Here is a 23017-nt window from a genome sequence, read left to right as displayed (position 1 = left end):
AAATAAACATGCTATGATTCAATGCCAACTAGTCCGAACGATGTGACGAAAGCAAGCACGTGGTTTTTAGTTTTACTTGGCTTGCTAAAGCAAAGTTAATTTCACTAACACAAATGAGTTATGTTTGCCCCACCTGTTTCTACCACATTGCTTCCCACCCGCCCCCCTTCCCTTAATGTGGCCTCATTCATCAATTTCGATAACTTTGCCAGCGAATAGTATGAATTTTCGCGGCACATAAGCAAAATTTTGACGGCCGTTTTAACAATCGAAAAGCAAATGTCAAGATCGAACAGTAGACATGAGGCTTGTGGAGGTCGAATGCGACTTAGCGTAATCAACAAATTGGTACTCTAGATTCAATAAATTAATTAGAACAAAAATTTGATCTTGGGTTGCAAATTTTTTAAGTTTAAGCAAAGTAAGAGATGGCTAAAGTTGACATATTCTCCGTATCTTGCCCAACGTGAGCCTAAGGAGGGTGATCTTTAAGTATACATGAGTCAGAATATAACTTTTGGACTATCCTAATGCAGAACTTTCCTCCGGTACCCAACGAAAAGGTAAACTGAAAATATGACTTATGAAATGAAAATAACAAAATTCAAAAACTAGCGTCATAAGTTCTCAAAGACATTTATAAATCCGCAACCGTTTCCAATCCGAAAAAATCATTCTGCCAACTGAATTACTGTGGCTGTGATGAAAAATAACTCGGAAGACTTCCCGGTAGGAAATAACTTGGAATTTGATTTGACCAGTGTGGTTCAAGTTTAAGTTTAGGACCTTTCTCCGATCAATCGAACCTCTCTTTATTTCTACGGATGGGCAACGATATGTTGGAGATTATATCAAATTATAAATCAACATTTCTTTTTTACCATGTAGCGTTAGGAAGAAATTTATATTTTGTTTCATTTTTGTCTATTTACTGAAATCGCATCAAACGTTATTGAAATTCCTGTGACTCACCAGCGCATTAGCAGTTTAAGTTGAACTGCAAACGCCTCCTAACGATTCAAAATGAATCACTAAGTTGACGTATAGTTATTGCTGAATGCAATTTTTTTTTCACCTAAACTGCCGTTAGAAAAAATGACAACTTCTTCGGACAGAAAGTCGTAACAAAGTCTGTTTTCTTTCGGCACTTTAGTAAAAATTTAATACTTTAATGCTAAAGTGTTCTGAAAATTGCATTAACTTTTCGTTTTCTTAGTGGCGTTCGCCGTTCAACTTAAACTGCTAATGCACTGATGAGCCAAAGACAAAACGTAAAAATACGAAAAACAAAATTTAAGCCATTTAGGGATTAACCTTATTTTGTGCTAGGGCACATAACCTATTTCACTATCTTTACGTTTCGTCTTAGACTCGTCAGTGCAGAGCAGTTCAAATTGAACTGCTTACTGCAAACTTAAACAGTTCAATTTGAACCGCTAAGCAGACGTAAAGTTATTGCTATTTGCAACACACTTGTACTAAGCACCGAAGTGCTAAGTCTTTCCTGACGTGCCGAACGAAAACAAGTTTCCACTAATACTGGCCGATTCCGATGGTCATTGTTTTCGTTCGGCACGTCAGGAAAGACTTAGCACTTCTGTGCTTATTACAAGTGTGTTGCAAATAGCAATAACTTTACGTCTGCTTAGCGGTTCAAATTGAACTGTTTAAGTTTGCAGTAAGAAGTTCAATTTGAACTGATATGCACTGACGAGTCTAAGACGAAACGTAAAAATAGGAAAATTGAAGCTCTTCTTCACTGGAAACTGCTACTGCCCTACAGTAAATCGACAATGGAGACGCCTGTATTTGGTGGAAGTTCGGAGTCTGCTAGGCACCATGGGTCTCCATATCGAACTGTTTTCATTGACCGTAAAGCCTACGGTCCACATCTGAGCCAAAGCTTGATTGAAAAATTTTAACCCATGGTTTTTTTCCCCTTCCTTTACAGACGGAAATCGCCAAACGCCTCAACGCCCTGATCGGGCAGCTTCTGCCGTTCCTGGCTACGGAGCACCAGCAGCAGGTCGCACAGGCCGTGGAACGTGCGAAACAGGTCACAATGCCGGAGCTGAATGCCATCATCGGGGTGAGTTCGATTGCTGGATGATGGATTTTCCCAGTCAGCCAGGTTTTTTTTTTTCACTGGAATGTTAGAATAATGACTTTTGATTGGATTTGACGGTCAGTTTTTTTTTTTTGGATTTTGGTTTGACTTGTTTGGAAAACTCGTAGCACTCTAGAGCCAAAAGCGTTCAGTTTTTTTTTCTCCCCATCCCAAAAACGTCCCGATAGAAGGCTAAAATGGAATATTTTTTCTTTCTTTCTATTCTCTCCGAAAATGTTCATTTTCGCGATACAAAACCGAAATTTGGGTTCTTCCCACCAAGCAGCAACATCAACAGCAGGGAATTCAGCAACTGCTAGTAAGTGTTAGAAACAGCATAACTTTTTTTGTTTTGGATCGAATCTACATGTCACTCATACACCCAACCACCCACCCACTGTCGCTCACGTTATCAACCACCCAAATCAGTTGCCTGTTCGTTTTTTGTAACCGTTGTTTGTGTTTAACTCACCACCATATTGTCGCCCATATTTGCATCTCACTGTTCACTGTTGTTCACGCGCTTTTTCTGTTAATTTCACCCGCAACCACCTCCCCCATGTTTCATGTTTCAATCGTACCGCAGCCATTTATATTAATTTCGTCGTTCCCAATTAATCAGCACAATCTTCCCACTCGCATTCGATGTGATGCTGGTGTCTCTCAGGCATGTTGAGTGCTCATTATTTTCATTAATTGATCGGATCGGATCGGATTGGCAGCGTTGCCACTGAAATGAAGTTTATTTTTGGCCAACCCCTCGGGCTGCCAACATTCATCAAACAGATTATCTTCCGACCACCGCCACCACCACCACCACCACCACGATCCGATCCGCATGCACACAGATATCATTATTTCCGTGCCTTCTTCCGTTGATTGTATCGCTATCCGCTATCAATGAACAATTCCACACAATCAACCGCAAAATGCTGCCATCCGACTAAAATGCCCACCCACACAAAACCCGTGCCTCCTTCTCCTCCCCCACGGCGTAGTGGGGCTTAGCATTCCGGTGGCTCATCGAGGATTATATTGTATCACTTGCTATGTACACACACATACACACAAACACATTCACACCATTCATTCGTTCAGCTTGTGCTCGACAGTAACTAACCGCAGGCACAATGGAAAACCACTAAATACATAATGAGTAGAAGCAGCGCTAACAGGACGACTAGCGGAAACCGGATGGGTGGTGGGTCGGTTGGTTGGTTGGTTGGTTGCCCGTTGGAATACACCCAATCGACTCATCAGTGTGCTTATCGTTATCAATCAACACGTGGCTTATTGGAGTTTAATTAACCATCTGACATTTTGGTTCGCTGCCATTCCCCCGGAATAATCGGGTCGGTTTCCGCCTTTTTTATAAAAATAAACTGTTTGAACAACATACAAACACACATACACACGGGGAATCAGTGCTGAAGAGCACTATCCACTGTCGACAGGCGTAATGATACTTCAAATTGCCGTGCAATAATGACCGTAGTGTGTTTGTCTGTGCTAGTGTTTATGTATGGTGGGGTGGTATGGGGTGTGTGGTTTTCACTTTACAGACGGTGATTTAAAATCAGGATAATTACAGTGGAATAAATGTAATGACCGATGCCTTTTGTTCGGTCGATGTAATTTTGAACTGCCGTTTACATCTGATCACTGGATGGATTGTGTTTCTGGGTTCAGGAAGTTTACACGAACGGAAATACTTTATTGATTTTTATGGCCGAAGTTGTAGTACGAGTTTTTAACGTGACTATGGTTTGTTTTAGTGTGGTTAGAATGTGTTAGATCGTGCGAAACGGTTACGGAATAATTGTTTCTCCTGGCATTCGACAAATTTCTTCAGTTACCTATGTGTATTAATTTTTTTTATGATATTATCATAAATATTATAGAAAGTAAGGTTCATAGAAATTTGAGATGCAATTTATGTTATCAGGTTCAAACGTTTTCTCGGAAAACTGTATAGGGCCTACAAAGTTTTCTACCATTTTTGCTGCATTCAAATCCTGCTCAAGTAACCAAATTCCTGTTTTGAGAAGCACCTCCAATCATACACTTTTACCGGATGTTTCACAGTGAGCACTGAACGGAATCGGTTCTGTTTCCCAAACAGGCACGCGTCACTTGAAATTCATCCTAGAAAACCTTTCTCAACCAATCGTGATTCTTATACTTCTTCGTCCAGGTTAGGGTTTTGTCTCCATATTGACTAGGCTAAGAGGAAGTTTCGAGCTTGTGCAACAGTATTGTAGCTTTTTTGATTGATTCTTTTCGGCAAGTATTAACTGAGAGATACGAAAGATAGGAAATGAAAAGACGGATAGGTATTCTAGATTGAATCGGAAAGGCTAGCCTAGGCAGGCTCATACAGACATGATCAGAAGCAAGAAATGAATTCTATTTTACCTTCTACTTGAGGGGGTCGAACACTAAATTCGAGTCCCCAAGTATGGTCGTGTAACAAGTGTAGTTCTTCATCACACTATGCTACTGACATCGGCACATAGGCTTGTTCCAGCTGCACGTCATCGGGTCTCCCTTCGTGTGAACAGTGCACGTTAATGATGCTGTAATTGAAAAAACGGCCTTTAATTCTCAACTTACACATCCTAGCGTTGATCGGCTGCCACCCAATCACTCGCTGACGCATCTTGCCCAGCACTATAAAGCCAGTTCCCAGCTCGTTCGTTGTGCCACAGCGTTGGTAGAAGGTAGCCGCTCGATGTCCGCTTTTCCACACCTTCTGTCCCATCCAACAAAGCTCCTGCAGCGCTACGACGTCGAAGCTGCGAGGATTTAGTTCGTCGTATATTATCCTGTCGCAGCCTGCGAAACCTAGCGACTTGCAGTTCCATGTTCCAAGTTTCCACCCGTAGTCCTTATTTCGTCGCGTGGGTCTATGCCGATGGTTCCGGGTCGTATTCTCTCCTGTATTATATATGTAATAAATATTTTACGGGCGGCCCATTAGGCCTACGGCAACCCCCTGTCTCGCCGGAGGATCATCGTGCTTGCTCTGTTTAACGTCCCAACATTTCATACTCAGCCGCTGGATACCAGAACAGACGCTGTTTAAAGCCACTCCTAACATGGAGTACAGGCGCTCTGACATCCTCTAAAGAGGACCAAGGTCCCAACGGGGTTGGATACCCGATCTTTCCTATGGTTGCTCGTACCCCAGTTGGCACCGCGGGAAGGTAGGGATAGTTACTGGACAGGAGGCTAAGAGCCACACTGGGGCCTGCATTACGCATTGTCCAGTTATTTACCAACCAATTGTAGATTGTAACCAGTTCCAAAAAATGCTTGCTAGTCTAGAAATAGTGCATTTAGGATAAATGGTAATGCATAAAAACAACGCGGTTACGTAGCATCATAATTAGCTTTAAATGATTATATAGTGCTTTTATAAAATATACTAGCATCATTGAGGTTTATGCCATAAATATGTATTTAATGGTGTTAAAGAACAAATATAAAGTTTTATAATACCATATTGCAATATGATATTCACATCGTTTTGTGAGATATCTTGAAGGTTCAGTTTGCGTCAGTACCTAATAGCCAAAGCATAACATGAACGTAAACTTGTGGGAAAAAACGTGATTAATCCACCTAGCAGTGAGATGATACCTTTTTTTTATCAATCCGCATGTGTTTTTTGCATGGATATTCTTAGGTGTCTTAGTTCTCATGACATTATTTTAATTATCGTCGTTTCAAACGGCAAATTGAGATTTTAATCACTCATTACCCTGTAATTTCGAATCTGCAAATCGTATCGAATTTCAATCTTAACGTGTGACAATCGATTGAACATTCCATGAGATGTCGAAGTAAGTTCAACTTTAGAGTTTTTCGTCATTATTTATGGTACTTCCAAAGCCCGGTATTCAGGAACTAGCATAACCCAAAATGATTCGTATGGCCATAAATTAATACGCCAAACAATTTACATCTTCTATATCGGTATGAATTTTAAAAACTCATCATCCTGTAATTCCAGAATCGGATAAAATTCACCAATATTGTATGGGACCATAAGTCCTTTGATTCGAATTTTTGTTTTTGAAGTTTGATTTGGACTTTTTGAGAAAATGACTGAGCTTTAGGAAACAATTCGATACTGGAACCGGAATTCTAAAATCGGTGTAGCCGAAATCAGTAAAATTCACCTGAGGAGTATGTAGACATCTTTGAGAAATTGTACAAATTAAATTTTTGGGTACCTTCTGAATCGAAAACTGAATACCGATTAAACTGAAATAAATTTATTTGGTAATCGACTATCCAAATCTGCCAACCCGATGAACCTGATTATTTTAAGTGAATCGGACATTTTTATACTAATCACACTGTATCTCCTAAACCGGAAGTCAGATCTGACTAGTAAGATGTTTTATAGGATTTTAAGACCTCTCATTTGAATCATAGATAATTCTTAGATTTCATTTGAATCTTAGATCGGCTCAGCCATCTACGAAAAAAATGAGTTTATTTTAATTTCGTTTCACATATCATCCCGTGGTTCCGCAATCAGAAGTCGGATCCAAACTTAATTCAGGAACCTTGTTTGGGAGCATATGACTTTTCATATCAATCTGAGTTTGTAGAAAACGGTTTAGCCATCTCCGAGAAAATTATTTGTCACACACGCATTTGCTGATCTCGGCACACTGATTCGAATGGTATATGGGTGTTATGTTCTTCCAACAAGTTGTTTAAAACAATATAATTATGGAATTGCTTTCAACTCGAAAATTCTGCCATCATCTGATTTATATATGCCATATTGGAACGACTATGTTGCCAAAAACGAGCCGTGCTAAAATCGGTCCGAGGCAAAATGTTATGAAAAAAGATGCTGTCTTTTTGGTACTTACACGGAACGACCGAAATCAGCTCTGCGCCTAATTCGTATTACTGTTTTTGAATTAGTTGATTTTAACAACAAAATTTCCAAAATAACTATAAAATTAGTTAAAATTTAGAATTTACTGTGCTGAAAAAAACTCTTACTTTTAGAGAAAGTGTTTAGTTAGCGAATATTCTGGACACAAACCAGCAATATTTCAATCCAACACGAAATTCTCATTGACAACTAATTTCGTTATTAAAATCAGAAACTTTGATTCTATTTATCTATCACCGTCATTACTGAAGGACAGCAGTGTCAAAGCAAAACAATCCATTAAAAAGCTAAAAGGGACAGTCTTGTTGAAACTGCTCGCAAATTGTTTAGATGTTTTTCGCATGTGTTACGATATATCCTTATATAATTTTCTAAACCGATATGTAAAAATGACGTAAACTGTTAGTGGAAAGTGTATTTATTCAGAATTTGTGCGCAGTTAAAGCGATTGTGGGTAATAATGTTTTTACGCGAAACAGTGAAGTGAGTTTCGAATGTTGCACTCTAACTGTGCACGTCAAATGATGTTTTTTTTGTATCTTCTCATTCCGGGCTACGCCGTCCGGTGTACTACTTGTATTCGGTTTTTGTTTTCCGAGTGCTCAAAGTTTTCAGTGAGAGAGTCGATTTCGCGAAGTCGAATGAAGAAAACAGCGATTTAGAAGTAAAATTTTCAAAAAGAAGTTTATGTTTCGCTTATGTCTTTTTCTCCAATACAACATCGTATTTATACCTGCAAGTATAGAAAAGATAACCGCGACTGAAATTTTTTTCGGTAGTAGTGTGCCATCTAGTGGCTAGTAGTCATTACGGTGTTAACGAGCGCCATATAGCTGCTAATTGCAGAAACCAATTCAACCATTTATGTTGGTTGAAAACAACGTTTTATTTCTCTAATTCAACTAAAAAATTATTTGAATGGATATGAAGCGTGCCTTAGCTAAGAAATGACAGCACGTTTAATTGGTGAATTCAACTAAAAAAATAGCCATTTCAACAAATATTTTATTATTATTAAGAAAATTAGAATTAAAAAATCTAAATTAGCAAAAGTAAGATTTTTTTAGTTGTCTCAAAAAATAACTAACTAAAATCAGAAAATCAACTAATTTTTTCGCCAAAATGCTAATTTCGGTCTTTCCGTGTAGAAACAATTGTATGTAACAGTATAAAAAATCGTGTTTAATTTGGTTCCAAAACGGCGCTTTGTCATCAAACGCGTAAAACTCCTACTACTGGAATAAGGCGAAAAATCGTTTACACAAAAATGTCGATATCTCCGTTAAAAATGGACGGATTTTAACAATCTATGGCTTGTTGGATAGCTATTACCGTGCGGAATCTAAGTCTGGAAACATATTCTGTTTTCAAGGTCAAATGTGACAGATACTGTCAAAAAACTGAAAATTTTGACATAAAACTTCGTATAACTCAAAAAGTAAACATCCGATCTCAAAACCATTTAATAGCGTTCTTGGTGACGAGAAGACCTTTCATTTGCGACTAGTTTGATCAAAATCGGTCCAGCCATCTCTGAGATCTCGACCTCTTAGTTGACAACACACATACACACACACACACACACACACACACACACACACACACACACACACACACACACACACACACACACACACACACACACACACGGACACGCGGACATTTGCTCAGTTCGTCGAGCTGAATCGATTGGTATATGACATTCGGCCCTCCGGGCCTCGGAAATTTTTTCTAAAGTTTTAGCGAATTCTATACCTATTTTTATATATATATAAAAAGGTAAAAAGGTAAAAACACGAAGAAGTGGGAACTATGAACGATTTACAAGAAGTGCTGCTCTTCATTTCTCAAGCCGCGATGTAAGAATTACATACATTACCGAATTTATATAATTAAATATTGGATGTCATATTTTCGAATTTCTTGTTATTTCGGCTAATTCTACTTTAAGTACAACTAAAAAATAATACTATATAATAAAATCGCATACTTCAATTATTCAACTAGGCAACGCAGCCTGTGTGAATTTTTCGAACGGAATGAATATGAGATTTGTATTGCACATACTTCTACTGCACTCAGATTTATCAGGCATAATTCGAAAAAGAAGAAACAGCACCTTAACAAGGAAATGAAAAACCCGGCGAACGATCGTAATTAAGGTAAAGCCGGGTCTAAAAAAGCGATATAATAAAAAGGAATGACGAGATAAGGTAGTCCGGATTGAGATACGTTGAGGCTCTTTTTTCTAAATTCCATAAAATTTTTCAAAAATATTTCAAAACTAAACTTTTTGCTCATAAAAGTAAAAGCCGGTTCGGACAGTAAATGGTAAACGACTTTTGTATTTACTTTCTGTCATCAGAGACTCGAATGATTTGCATTGATGAGATGCCTATGTTCGACTCCTCTAGTAGAAGATAAAAGTGTAGGTGCAAGAAGACTGCTGCTTACCTAAATGACCCTCGTCACGTCTCACCATCTCGCAATTGGACTTTCTTGAGTACTGTGACTCTATAATTTCTAGTTAGTTTGATATCGTTACAAGTAAAACGAAATAAATACGAAAGTTGAAAAGTATTTACCCATGACTACTGAAATTAAATGTTATTTGAAGTTTTCTGAATTCTTAACGGTCTTGATTTTGAATGATATGGCTATATCAGAATGCCTCTACGTCGTACTAACTACGGAATCAACGGTGCCGTTATTGGATTGCAGCGAACCTTCAATGGCGTATCGATGGGATTCGATTTCCATTTTCCTCGTAGCAGAATAAAAGCGAATTTTTTGAATATTCTTAGAAATAATCATTAGGACTTTAGTTTGTCTGTTGATTAAAATATATAAATAAATAAATAAATAAATATATGGAATTACTTTTTCTTAACGATTTGTTTCAGTCTTGTGAAGACGTCATGAGCATGTTTTAGGTTTGCTCAGATCCAGGACTGAGAAAATCAAGATATAAAAATTGTCAAATCGTAATCACTCCCGAAGGAGATCGCTTGTGATTTTTTATTTTCGAGAAAGATCACTACTGATCTGATCTGTCTAAGATCAGTAGATCAGTGATCCCAGAATCGGTTGTACCGAAATCCATACACTGATCTTCCGTCACACAAAATCGGTAGTGATTTTGAGCTACAATTATTCTTGACTCATGTAAGATAAATCATTGTTTCAGCTAGATCATATATGAGCTAGATCGGACATACTTTCAGGAATCAGGAATCAGAACAAATTGGCTCAAATGGCACGTTCCCCTTGATATTTGGAGATTTGTGCCTTGCCATCAATTTGTTTTTAGCATCATTTTCCCGATATATAAGAGGGAAGGATTGAAAGGAAATGGTAAGGGTTGGACTAGGAGGATGGGAAAAATTGACGACACAAAAACACATAAAAGCAGAAGTAAATTCTGCACCCCTAAGGGATGCTGAACAATCTGCTGAGGATCACATTTAGTGGAAGCAGAAGGAAATTCTGAACCTCTACGAGGTCCCGAACAGTCTGCTGTTAATAAAACCTCCAACCCCCGAGAGGATTTAGAGATCTTACAAAAGCGACACCATTCTGCACTCCCGGAAGAATGCAGAACGACTCGCAGTATGTACGAGAAGAAGTAAATTCGGTACCCCTCAGAGGATGCCAAACAATCTGCCAAACCCTATTTAAGGTGAATACAGAAGGGATTCATTCACTCCAGGAAGAACGATGAACCCTTCTGACTATAGCTCCTTACCACATTGGGTGAGAAACGAGAGAATATCCTTCAATTTTAGCTCCGCATACACAGACTCAACCATGTATGGAGAACCAAAAACCCGGATACGTAGCTGCGTCAATGCGGGACAGTTACATATCAGATGATATGAAGTACCATAATCGCATTCACACAAATCACACGAATAATACTCAGCACGTTGAATAGTAGCCATGTGATAATTGAGTTTGCAATGTCCAGTCAGAGCTCTGACCAGAATACTTCAATGATACTTGGAGAAATGCAGTAGACACTTTGACATTTTCAGATTTAAATCTGGTAGAAATGCTTTTGTCTGAGCGCAAGTTTGCAAGCTGCGCCAGTAGCTGGCATGTTTGGATGCAGCCCAAGAACGTATCTTGTGCTTTATCCAACTAGTTGAAAGTGGTAAAGCTGGTTCAGGACCAACGAAATCATTCGTTGCACCAGCTCTAGCCAACTCATGAGCCCATTCATTTCCAGTAATACCAGAATGGCCGGGTACCCATATGAAGTAAACAGCATTTGAAATGCTGAGGTCTTCAATTTGAGTTCGACATGCGATCACTAGATTCGACCGTGAGTCATTCGAACTGAGTGCTTTTAAGGCTGCCTGACTGTCGGAACAAAAATAAATACGTTTACCACAGATCCTCTGCTGAAGTGCCGATTGTACTCCACACAGAATTGCGTAGATTTCTGCTTGGAACACAGTACAGCATCTACCAAGTGAATGAGACTGCTCCAGCCTATTTCACGACAGTAGATACCAGCACCAGCACGACCATTCAACAGAGAACCGTCCGTAAAACAAACTATGTGTTCATCAAGTTGTCGTTCCAGACAACCAGACAATCATTCCTAACGAAGAGGATAGCTCACATTGAATGTTTTAAAAGGAAAACTGCTTGTGAGAGTTAGGTCACTAGGAGCGAGTAAATACTCATCCCACGGAAACATTTGAGACCACAAGCGAGTGTGACTGGTAGCATATTCTAATGGGTTACTGTTCCAAAGCCCTGTAACCCTAAGACGGTATGCACAAGATAATGCTTCTTGTTTTAGGAACACATGTAGTGGTTTAATGCACAGTAGCGCCTCTAGAGCAGCAGAAGGAGTTGTCGTGAATGCTCCTGTCATCGCCATTAGGACCATCCTTTGGAGATGATTTAGCTTTGACTGAACTGTCGCGACTTCTCCTTTCTGCCACCATACAAGACATCCATATGCTAAAATTGGTCTAACAATAGTTGTGTAGATCCAATGAATATATCTGGGTTTGAGTCCCCATGATTTTCCAAAAGCTCGTCTGCATTGGCCGAAAGCCATGGAAGCTCTTTTAATCCTGAAATCAATGTGAGCAGACCAATTCAGTTTTGAGTCAAGAATAACCCCGACGTATTTAACTTGATCGACCACAGTGACCCCTGAACCAAAGAACTGCAACGGACGAGCTCCTGTAATTATCCTACGATGAGTGAAAAGCACCATTGATGTTTTGCCCGGATTTACAGATAATCCAAACCTGACAACACCATTGTTCAACAGATCGCAGGGCTTGCTGCATTAAATCAAAGAGAGTGTTAATGCTTATACCGGTCATCAATATATGATAATCGTCGGCAAAACCATAAGTCGGAAATCCAAGGTTATAAAGTTTCCTTAAAAAACCATCAGCGACTAGGTTCCATAAAAGTGGGGATTGTACACCACCTTGAGGACACCCACAGACACTCAGCTTTCTAATCTCTGGCCTACCGAAGCGATGATCAAAGAAGTTGATTGCTAAGCATTGCGTGTATCCAGTAAGGGAAAAACCCAAGATATTCCGTTCACGACTGCAATGTTTAACCTCCTGCAGCCATTCAGCCATCGGCACGGAAATACACCTTGACTTAGGAGTTCCTATTTTTGTGGCCTTTTACGACATGGAATAGGAAACCGTCGTCTGATCTTCCGTCACACAAAATCGGTAGTGATTTTGAGCTACAATTATTCTTGACTCATGTAAGATAAATCATTGTTTCAGCTAGATCATATATGAGCTAGATCGGACATACTTTACTCTTATATTCATTGATTTCATTTTTAGTAAACCAGTGAGGGCTGTACAAATTGATAAAAATGAGGGGTGTTCAAATTGATAACAAATAGAAATAACAGAAAATCAACACGCGTGTGAAGTCTTTAAAATTTTGCATAGAGCTTTTCAAATTGATTTAATATTTATTTATCTTAACATATCCTAGAATAGTCCCATTAACAAATTATTTCGATCCGTTTTTTAGGTCAAAAATGCATTTATTTCAAAATAAAAAGAATTTGAATTTCCTTCTCGAAAAAATGTCTCGTCTTTTAAGGTGATCCCAGTTTGAAGCCAATTTTCGATTTCTGCGAAAGAAGTAAACCGATGATCTGCCAGATCGTGCTGCATCCGTCTTAATAATCAGTAGTCAGTAGGAGCAATATCAGAAGAATACGGCGGGTGCGACAAAATGTCCCACTTGAGCGTTTCCAAATATTTTTGCACGACTTTTGCCACTTGAAACCGAGTGTTGTCATGCAGAAGAAAAACTTTATCATGTCTTCTCTTGTATTGTGTCCGTCCTTCTCGACTAATGCACGACTAAAACACATTAATTGCAGCCTATAACGATCGCCCGTTGTAGTATTGCCTGGTTGTAGCAGCTCACAGTACACAACACCCTTTTGGTTCCACCAGATGCACAACATGATCGACCTTCGAACCATGAATATTCGGCTTTGGTGTTGATGTTGAGGACGATGGCAACTATTGACTGGGCATAGCGTAGTATTTTTTTCTTTTTGGAGTTAGCATAGAATATCCACTAATACAGTAGGACGTTGAATATTAAGATACCTTAAGGTCTGAGGACTGAGGGTCACGATTGAATGCGAAACAAAAAATGTGTTTATATACAGTAAAACGTCTGTGTGTTTGGCAGCCTTGTCGAGCCAATTTTATTTCTCTCTCCTTTTTCAGAATGCTATCAGGAAACCAAAGGTAAAAAAATGGCGGATGCATTGAAACTGACTTTGTTTCACAGAAAAATACAAGACTTTTTTCTATCGCGATAACATATATGTTTTTGTGTACTAATCGCATCTAAACTAAATTATCTAGACTTTATCACGGTAGATTTATGATACAAGCCTTCAAAGTCGAGATATTCGATGAACAAGTAGAGGTATGCATTTCCGAACGTTCCAATTTTCAGCAGTTCTTCAGTCAGAAAAAAATACAACACGACCGCTAAACTCAATGAATTATTCTGAAAATTTCACAGAATATTCCCAACTAAATTTCGAAGACATTGTCAGGTGGGTTTTTCTATATTCTGCACCGTTTCCAAGAAAAATTAATTTGAAACGGGAAAATAGCAAAAAACCTACCACTTTACGGTACTGTCCTCAGCCCTTAAAGAGCGCGAAGAAAATCAACCATGTTCGAATGGATTCATTTCAATTCATTTCGTTTCAATTTCTCGTCAAATATACAGGTTCTATCTCGAAACTTTACGCCTGTAGTACCAAAAATTGATGTTGAAACTGACTTTAGAGTTTTTATCGAAGACTATTTGATTATTTCGCTACATATAATGAACTTTTCGGTTAAATTGAATCCTAGTTTGAATAAATGATAACAAATAGAAATGTAGATATCAATACTTCGGTATATTTCAAGAATCCGTTAAGAATGTCTAGTCGAAAATCATCTGTCCGGTTAAGCTTCACTTTTTTGTACGGTTTAGCCCTGGACAGACAATTCATTTCCGAGACGCAATAATAATGTTATTCTCCGCGCATTCGAAAGCAGTCAATTATTACTAGATTCATGAAGAAATGAATTCTTCAAAGCACTAACCAGACCGTCGTTTTCAAACATACCCCACAAATCGGAACACTTTTTAAAAAATCTGTAAGAACCGTTCATGTTTTTATATGAACATGATTGACTGAAAACTGCGGGTCGCATGAGAACGCGCTAGACTTTGTTATCTATCAATCGACATAATTCCAGTTCGGTTTCACATCTCATCCAAGTCAGTCGATAAACCAAAACCGCTTATGTTCGGGACAGAAGAAACCAAGTACAGTATTGTGTAGTGAACAATAGAACGATCTCGAAATGAGTGAACCAAACGAACAAAAGCTACCGCCGGTACGAAAGAATACAATTATTGTTGACTCCAGGCAGTGCAAAATTCGACCTTCGATACGAGAACTTGAAGGTTTGCTTAAGGAGCAAATGCATCTTGACATTAAACGTGTGCATTTACTTCAATGCAATAAGACAAATAATGTTGTTTATATCCAGTTCTATAAAGAGTTGGATGCAATTCAATTCGCTAAAGACAATAATAATGTGCACTAGGTGGAGCATGAAAATATCAAGTACAACATTCCAGTATATATGGAAGATAGTGCTATAGAAGTGCGTGTGCATGATCTTCCCTCAAGCGTCATCGATCCATATATTCGCGCAACTACGTCCCAATACGGAGAGATTCTCTCTATCGAAAAAGAAAAGTGGAAGAATTTTTTCCCCGGTATTCTAAATGGCGTACGTTTGTTACGCATGCGCTTGAGGAGGCCTATACCTTCTTATGTGACATTCGGTCAGGATACAAAAATACCGTGCAAATCACTTGTTACCTATGACAATCAGATGGCCACATGTCAATATTGCCAAAAAGCTGTTCACTACGGTAAGCCATGTGATAAACCGGACAAGGAGACAACTATACCAAAGGACAACGGTGCTTCCTTCACACCAACCCAAAGCAACCCCAGTACACCTGTGACAGTCACCAATAACAGTGAAGCATCCCCTTCAACGAAACCATCCAACGTATCCCCTATAGAACAAAGTACACCAGCTGCAATTAACAGCTTACCATCTAACCAACCAGCAACTGCAAACAATGTACAACAAGGCGCATCTACAGCAACTAGCAACGAAATCAACAACAATACCACGGCTTTGGATGACGAGACGAGCCACGAACAAACTGCCCCTCAATCCTCGCAGGAGGAAAATGGAAGCTCCTTCCCCCCTAGAAAAAGGGTGACAACGAGATCAAATACAAAAAAAAAATATCTAAAAACTCAGCTAAATCGGCCACGTAAAGCTTGTACGCAAATAAGCCTGAATAAATATCTTTTAAATTACGCACAATCGCTTCAAATGCGCACAAATTCTGAATAAATAAACTTCTACTAAGAGTTTACGTTATTTTTACATATCTGTTTAGAAATTTATATATGGATATATCGTAACACATGCGAAAAACATCAAAACAATTTGCCAGCAGTTTCAACAAGACTGTTCTTTTTAGATTTTTAATGGATTATATTGCTTTGACACTTCTCATGAGTTTTTGACTAATGAACTTGTTAATAAAACCAATTTCATTTTAGTTTTCTTTGTGCTGTCCTTCAGAAATGATGGTGGTAGATAAATAGAAACAATTTTTTTTTATTTTAATAACAAAATTAGTTGTCAATGAGAATTTCGTGTTGGATTGAAATATTGCTGGTTTGTGTCCAGGATATTCACCAACTAAACACATTCTCTAAAAATAAGAGCTGTTTTCAGCAAAGTAAATTCTGAAATTTTGTTGTTAAAATCAACTAATTCAAAAACAGTAATACGAATTAGGCGCAAAGCTAATTTCAGTCGTTCCGTGTAGTAAAATTACCGTTTCTTCCATTTTTTATAGGGGTGCAAATCAGAAACTCAAAGAAAAATATACGTAGAAATATGGTCAGGTTTTAAACATTTACAGCTCAGTATATTTTGTATCAATTATTAATATTATTTCATTATTTGATGGGAAATATTTCTAAGATTCGATTTAAATGTATCAAGCCACGTATTGTCAATTATAAATGATTGAAATTTTGATTAGTAGCGAGCAGTGTCGTATTTTGTCTGCTAAAAATCTCCGGCATATCGGATTTCCCTGCCATAGACGACGGTTTTGAAGCAGTAAGCGATATATCAAAGTGAAAGCATCGCTCTGATTGGTCAATCGATGCAAAAACGAAACGGTTGGAAGCACGCGAATTTATAAATAGAAGCGAAATTATAGTTATCGTTTCAGTCCTACGCGTAGCATGCTAGAGTAGAGGTAGGTTGTTGCTAGACAGCAAGACAAAAAGTGCCATAAAACGATTTGAAGCTTTAATTGGTATGCTCTGATCTTGTGTCATGCAAACTCGGATGAAATTTCATGTTATGTCGTTTCGCCTGAGAAATTGACAACTACTCCATGGTAAATTTTGAGTGCTTAAGATTAATTTCTGATTTGTACAAGGTGAACTCGATTGATAATGAGAAAAAGTTTATCGCTTCAATCGAAATCGCAGAATGGTAGAGAAACTTAAGGCTATAAAAATAACTGCTTGCATACAAAACTTGAACACAAGCTTGGCGGAAAGAAGCTTAAATATCAAAATCGTATCGCAAGTATGGTCAAAGTTATAATTGCATACATTTGAGATATTGATGTTATTTCGTCGGCTATAAAACAAACAATGTTCGGTTTTGGTTCCTAATCAAGATGAATCTAAGCAGACTCTCGTGCAATTGCGGATTCAAAAGTGTGACGATTGATTGAACTGTTTGATTGTACATCATTAGAGATTTTGGTTGCCTTGTTCCACATCAATGGCTCGAACAACCCCATGGGGCTGATCCTTGTAGTTTTTGCTTGTTGCTTCAGATAAAGCAGAGTCACCATATGCTTTAACAAGCGTTCGACGCGACTCGACAGCACTTTTTTTTTGAATGAAAATAAAAAAAAAAAATTTTTTCTCGGTTTGTGTTTGAACATAAAACAGCCTTGGACTAAATTTTATAAACATCACTACTAATGCGCAACAGACACACAGTTCAAAAGACGAGAGACGCTCTACCAACTACGCTACTCTGAAACATGTGTAGAACACGTTCCAGAACTCAACAGATGCAATAGTGCTGAACTTGTGCGTGATATTGTTGCACACAAGCCGAGTGAGATTCAACTTCTGCCCTTTAAGTTCAGAACACTGTTTCATCTGTTTCAACTTTTCTCTATGAGATGGGCAAAAATTAATGCTTTTTGCTAATCAACACTTTCTGGTACAAAATTCAACATTTTTAACACGAATAAAAAAAAATACTATGATAATTGCTCAATAACTTTCTGTATCAAGTTTCTTTGCGTTTCGCCTTCGGCTCGTCAGTGCTTAAAGCAGTTCAAGTAGAACTGCCATCTCCGCCTAGCAGTCCAACTTGAACCGCTAAGCAGACGCAAAGTCCACACTACTTAGGTGACCCTTTAAGGATATAACACTAGGTGCCATATCCTATCTGACGTCACGGGGGTAAACGAATGACGACTGGCTACTGGTCGCCGCAGAGTTTGAACATTTAGGGGTTTTTTGTTTTGTGCAAAAAAGCACATATTTTGTTTCAAGTTTCTTTGCGTTTCGCCTTCGGCTCGTCAGTGCTTAAAGCAGTTCAAGTAGAACTGCCATCTCCGCCTAGCAGTCCAACTTGAACCGCTAAGCAGACGCAAAGTCCACACTACTTAACTTTCTGTATATTGAAAAAGTTTGACAGATACCAATCAAACAAAAAAATTAAAGGCTTGTTTACATCAAATGTTAACTATAGACACATGTGTATCTTAACGCTCTCGGCATTCCGGTTTACCTGGTAAATCATAGCTTTGAGGAGCTCTTTAGAATTTTAATCAATTTACTAATGTTTAGTATTAATATTAAAGTTTTTTAATGCTTTAAGATACAATCTTCAAATGAACTAACACATTTTCGGGAAACGCATCTCTTTCTCCTAGAATTGATGGTATCTTTTCATTTTTTACTCACATCACACTAAACACAATGTTGATCCAATACATGCTCAAATTAGAGTTTTACCGCATGCCAGTTGTGTTTGCCAATCTCGTCCGGTGGGATCAAAAACAAATACACAGCCACAAAAGACATCAAACCTGCATTTCAAAGCCATTCCGGTTCGTTACCTTGATAATCTTATCACGAACCCTCTTTGCCAATGGTTTTCACCATACGAAATAACTTCCGCCTTGAGCCTTCCTTCTGTTCCATTCTCCTCACCCGACCCCGCCTCACCCAGTCAGTCATCAACAAATTTTCCCCAACACGAATAAAAGATTCCCCACACTTGGCTTGTGCAGTCAACATTTAATTAACAGCATCATCACGTTCCATAAGTTTCTCTATTATCCTTCTCGTCATGTTTGCGAACCATTTTCCGCCCTTCCGCTGCCTGTCCCATTGCCGTCGGGGCCACTGTTTGTCCGTCGAAAACCACCTCGAAAACATTCTCACCACCCAACCTTCCAGCATCGATCTTCGTCGGCTCCTGGTCGTCTCCCCTTCTGTCGAACAAACACATAATCATCCGCCCTCGTTTGTCTATTCATTTTATACACGGATGAGGATGATTCTCCGTCTGCTGGCCTGGCACCGTTCGACACCCGGCATCGCATTTATAGCTCACTTTACCATCAACTGGAACACCACCCCAAACCTGTGCTGATGCTTAGGGCTGATGATGAGGCCAACAATCAACCAACCAACCAATCGACCGACCGACCAACAGCTTGAGTGGGTGGTTTGCAAAAGTCTCGAAATCACTTTAGCCTCATCAGCAACGGCAAAACAGTACAATGTTTAGAGAGATCCGTCAGGCTGCCCCATCATTCCTGGGGAGAGTTGGTTCGGTTTGGGGGAACAAGTGGGCGCTGATGGTCGGCAGCATCAGCAGCAGCAGTTGATGTTACTGGTTACAGCAGCAGTTGATGTGGCAAGTTACTGATGAGGACAGTTTCTTCACACAGGAAAAGAAGAAAAAAAGTCACTCACATGCGGACAGTTTCGGTTTCTATTGACTTACGAACGAGGATGGTCACAACCACTTTTACGACAAGATAACATGAGACAGTAACTTGTGTGGTTTCTTTTGAATGTGCCCTAGGAGAAATGAGCCGACAGCTGTTCGGGGTGGGGGGTGGCGGTAGTTGAAAACCACATCACAGCGGGACACTTTATACAGCGGTTTGGGTTTTATAGATTGTTCCGAAAAGTTCCTCCTTCCCAACCAAAGGAAATTTCAGGTGTTCATCAGGTTATAAAGTTATGACAGTCGTTGCTCGAGGTCAAAGTTCAACACTGGCCGTATTCACAAGTTTTGCTAAGTCCCCCTAATCGACTTCCGGTGCGCACTACACAGTGATCCACAACTACATAAACATTCGCACCGTTCATCAATCCACCGACCGACCCCACCAGGTTTTATTATTATTATTATCGGTTCACAATGGCAATTTGGGTGGACCACTTCCGGCCTAGCCCAGTCCAGCCGCGTGTTCTCTATCTCTCTCTCTCTCTCTCTCTCTCTCTCTCTCTCTTTCTCTCTCGTGTTGTTCGGGAAGCGGAAGAGTCTAATAACAACCATAATTCAACTCGTTCAACTTCGGTCTACTTCGCAAATACCAACGGCGCTACAAAACAGCGTTGGATCCGATAAGGGATCTCCGGCGAACAAGCCCTAGCCTGTTTTGCTTCCGTCTGTCCACCTTCCCGTACCCCGGGAAAAGACTACCAAAGTCCCATAGGAGGGGGGGGGAGGGCATAAAATGGAATTACGAGCAAAGAAAGGCGTACAAGTTGAACCCAGTTAGTCATCGACACTGATGATCTGACCAACGAAGGAGGGAATCTAACGTGTAAAAACCCGTGGGGTGACTCTGGGGGTATACTCCATAAACTAAATTGCTGGCATAATTATAATCGTATAACCACGTTTTAATATAATCATCCAATTTAATTTCATTCACCCCGGGTTTTTCACGTTTCACCACTCTCCGGTGGGTTGAGCCAATCGGTTGGTTTATTACTTGTTCACACACGACTACGTTAGACTACGTGCACCGACGGGAAGGTATCTGTTCCACCCATTTGCTGGAAGAATCCTTGTGCGGTAATAAAACTCTACTGTTGAAGCAGTTCCTATTTCGCTTATGTTTGTGCATGAACTTCGCAGTGTGGTCACACATTTCTCACCACTGTTCAGTGTATTAAATCCTCACATGGAACGACTTGTGTTACTCCGGTTACATTCCGAATCTTGCACCGACCGTGGCGTCGTACTCTCACCGACAGGAGGCTAAATGGTAGGAATGAGTTAATGATGATGAAAATTGTTGGATACGTTTCGTTCCTTTCGTTCCTGGCCGGTCGCAGCCTCGTTGTTATGATTGCTATCCTGGTGCTGCTCTTGTTTGTCACGATTACCTACTAAGTAGACTTTAATTTTCGTATGCCTTATTAAAGTTGCGTAAGCGCTTTAAGGGCTGTATTCCTTTGTTTAAGTAGGATAGGTATTATTTTTCGCTGGAGTCAAAAAATGCGAGTGGATAATGTCAGAGACATTACTGGATGACGTGAATGTGAATAAAAACGGAAAGCTCTCTTTCACACTTTCGATCATCGATATTCGTTTCAATTTTTCACTTGAAGCAAATAACACAAATAGATCGTCGGGATCGATTTTTGATCCCCAAAAAGAACCGAATTTAGGCAAACAGTCATATTCTCTCGACAAGTGTCGATGGCGAGTAATTGTGTACCAGAATAAACGATCGAATTTCGAAGAATAAACAATCGAAATAGGTTTTTATTTTATACAGCGGGACTGGTGCGTATATGACACACACATCAAATTAGAGTTCGTGTTCACACTTTATCCTCCACAATCGAAAATCGGTTGAGACGACAAAAACGAAAACAAACAAGTGTAGTGAACAATAGTTCAATTAAAATTGGGGAAAAACAATATACAAAAACCTGAAACTTGGCCTTCGTGACCAAATTCATTGTGTATTAATTTCAAACGCTGCAAATCGAAAGGAAAGCGTAGCGGAATTTTTACCCCGATATCCGGAATGGCGTGCGACTGTTACGTATGCGACTACATAAGCCGATTTCATCTTACGTGATACTTGGATAGGACAGGAGACATCCTTGTAAATCACTGGTAACTTACGAGAATCAGTTGATTACATGTCAGTTTTGTTCACAACGGTAAACCTTGTACTGAAACTGCAAAAAAGACAATTTTTAAATCAAAGACACGAGAACCCATTCAGCATCGGTAGCTGATTGAACCCAGTACTCCTGTTTCAAAAATACTTTCATCAACGAACCAAATAGCAACAGCCAACTGACTAAAACCAAATCGTAGAAATAATGAATAGTAGATAATAAAACATCCAGTATATCTTTTTTTGTCTGTTGTCTACATATATTTGACGAATAAATAAGTAAATAAACAACAAGGCACTAACTGTAGAACTAGCAGTGATCTCGAGACTGCGAACAACAATGAAAACGAAAAGACAACAGAAGTCACCCACAACAGTACGTTTGACAAGAACAACACCGACGATGAGACAATGTATGATAAGACAAGCCGCGAACAATAGATGACCCTCAATCCTCGCTGGGTGAGAATGCAATTGGATCTCGTTCATGTTTAAACATAATAAAGAATGTATCGAAAATAAGCTATCCACATACGTTCGTGTTGTACGCATGTACCTTATGATCAATTTGAGTCTGGGGAAGAGGAAAAAGTCACACGGGGCCATATCTGGAGAGTACGGTGCTTGGTTGAGTTTTTGGCCAAAAACTGCGACACAACCGTGCGTTTATACCACTCGTATGCCTGTGTTTTTCCTAGACACGATTCACCAAAGGCCTTTTCTAACATTTTCAACGTTTCGAAACACTTAAATCCATTTGCAACACAAAATTTGATGCACGCACGTTGTTTTAAATTTTCATCCATTATAAAAATCGCCACACGAAAATTTTTCAACTTCTTAGTATAGACGCCAAACAAAAACTAATCTTACGATATGCGTCAAAATTTGACAGAATGTGTATAAAAGTGTTGCCAACGTTGAGAGAATGAAAGTTTACCGATTGGACAAGCGCGGGAATTTTAAAATGAAAATTCCGGTTCTTTTTTTATCATAAGGTATTTGTGATGGTTTTTAATGCTCAGATCACAGCATGTTGTGCGTTTGGCTGTCAGCTTTCGTTTGTTTACTTGTTTTGGAAATGAAAATTAAGGTTCTAGACACATGGCTAAGTGAGAAGGGTATTACTATGCAAAAATTGGCGA

At 39.2% G+C, this 23017-nt stretch overlaps 1 protein-coding gene across 13 annotated transcripts in view; it reads left to right on the top strand.

Moving 5' to 3' along the window:
- Positions 1-23017, top strand: part of LOC131431510 (protein groucho) — a 407749-nt gene that overhangs the window by 346928 nt on the left and 37804 nt on the right. For 7 of the 13 annotated variants that reach the window (XM_058597272.1, XM_058597274.1, XM_058597276.1 and 4 more), the window contains 2 exons: positions 1952-2089; positions 2391-2426. In XM_058597272.1, coding sequence (XP_058453255.1) covers positions 1952-2089; positions 2391-2426 — 174 coding nt within the window. The remainder of the gene's footprint in view (positions 1-1951; positions 2090-2390; positions 2427-23017) is intronic. The other 6 variants (XM_058597283.1, XM_058597278.1, XM_058597275.1 and 3 more) reach the window with 2 other exon arrangements.

The sequence above is a fragment of the Malaya genurostris genome, chromosome 2, assembly GCF_030247185.1.
Source record: "Malaya genurostris strain Urasoe2022 chromosome 2, Malgen_1.1, whole genome shotgun sequence".
Lineage (NCBI taxonomy): Eukaryota > Metazoa > Arthropoda > Insecta > Diptera > Culicidae > Malaya > Malaya genurostris.
This window is presented reverse-complemented; position numbering and strand designations above follow the sequence as displayed.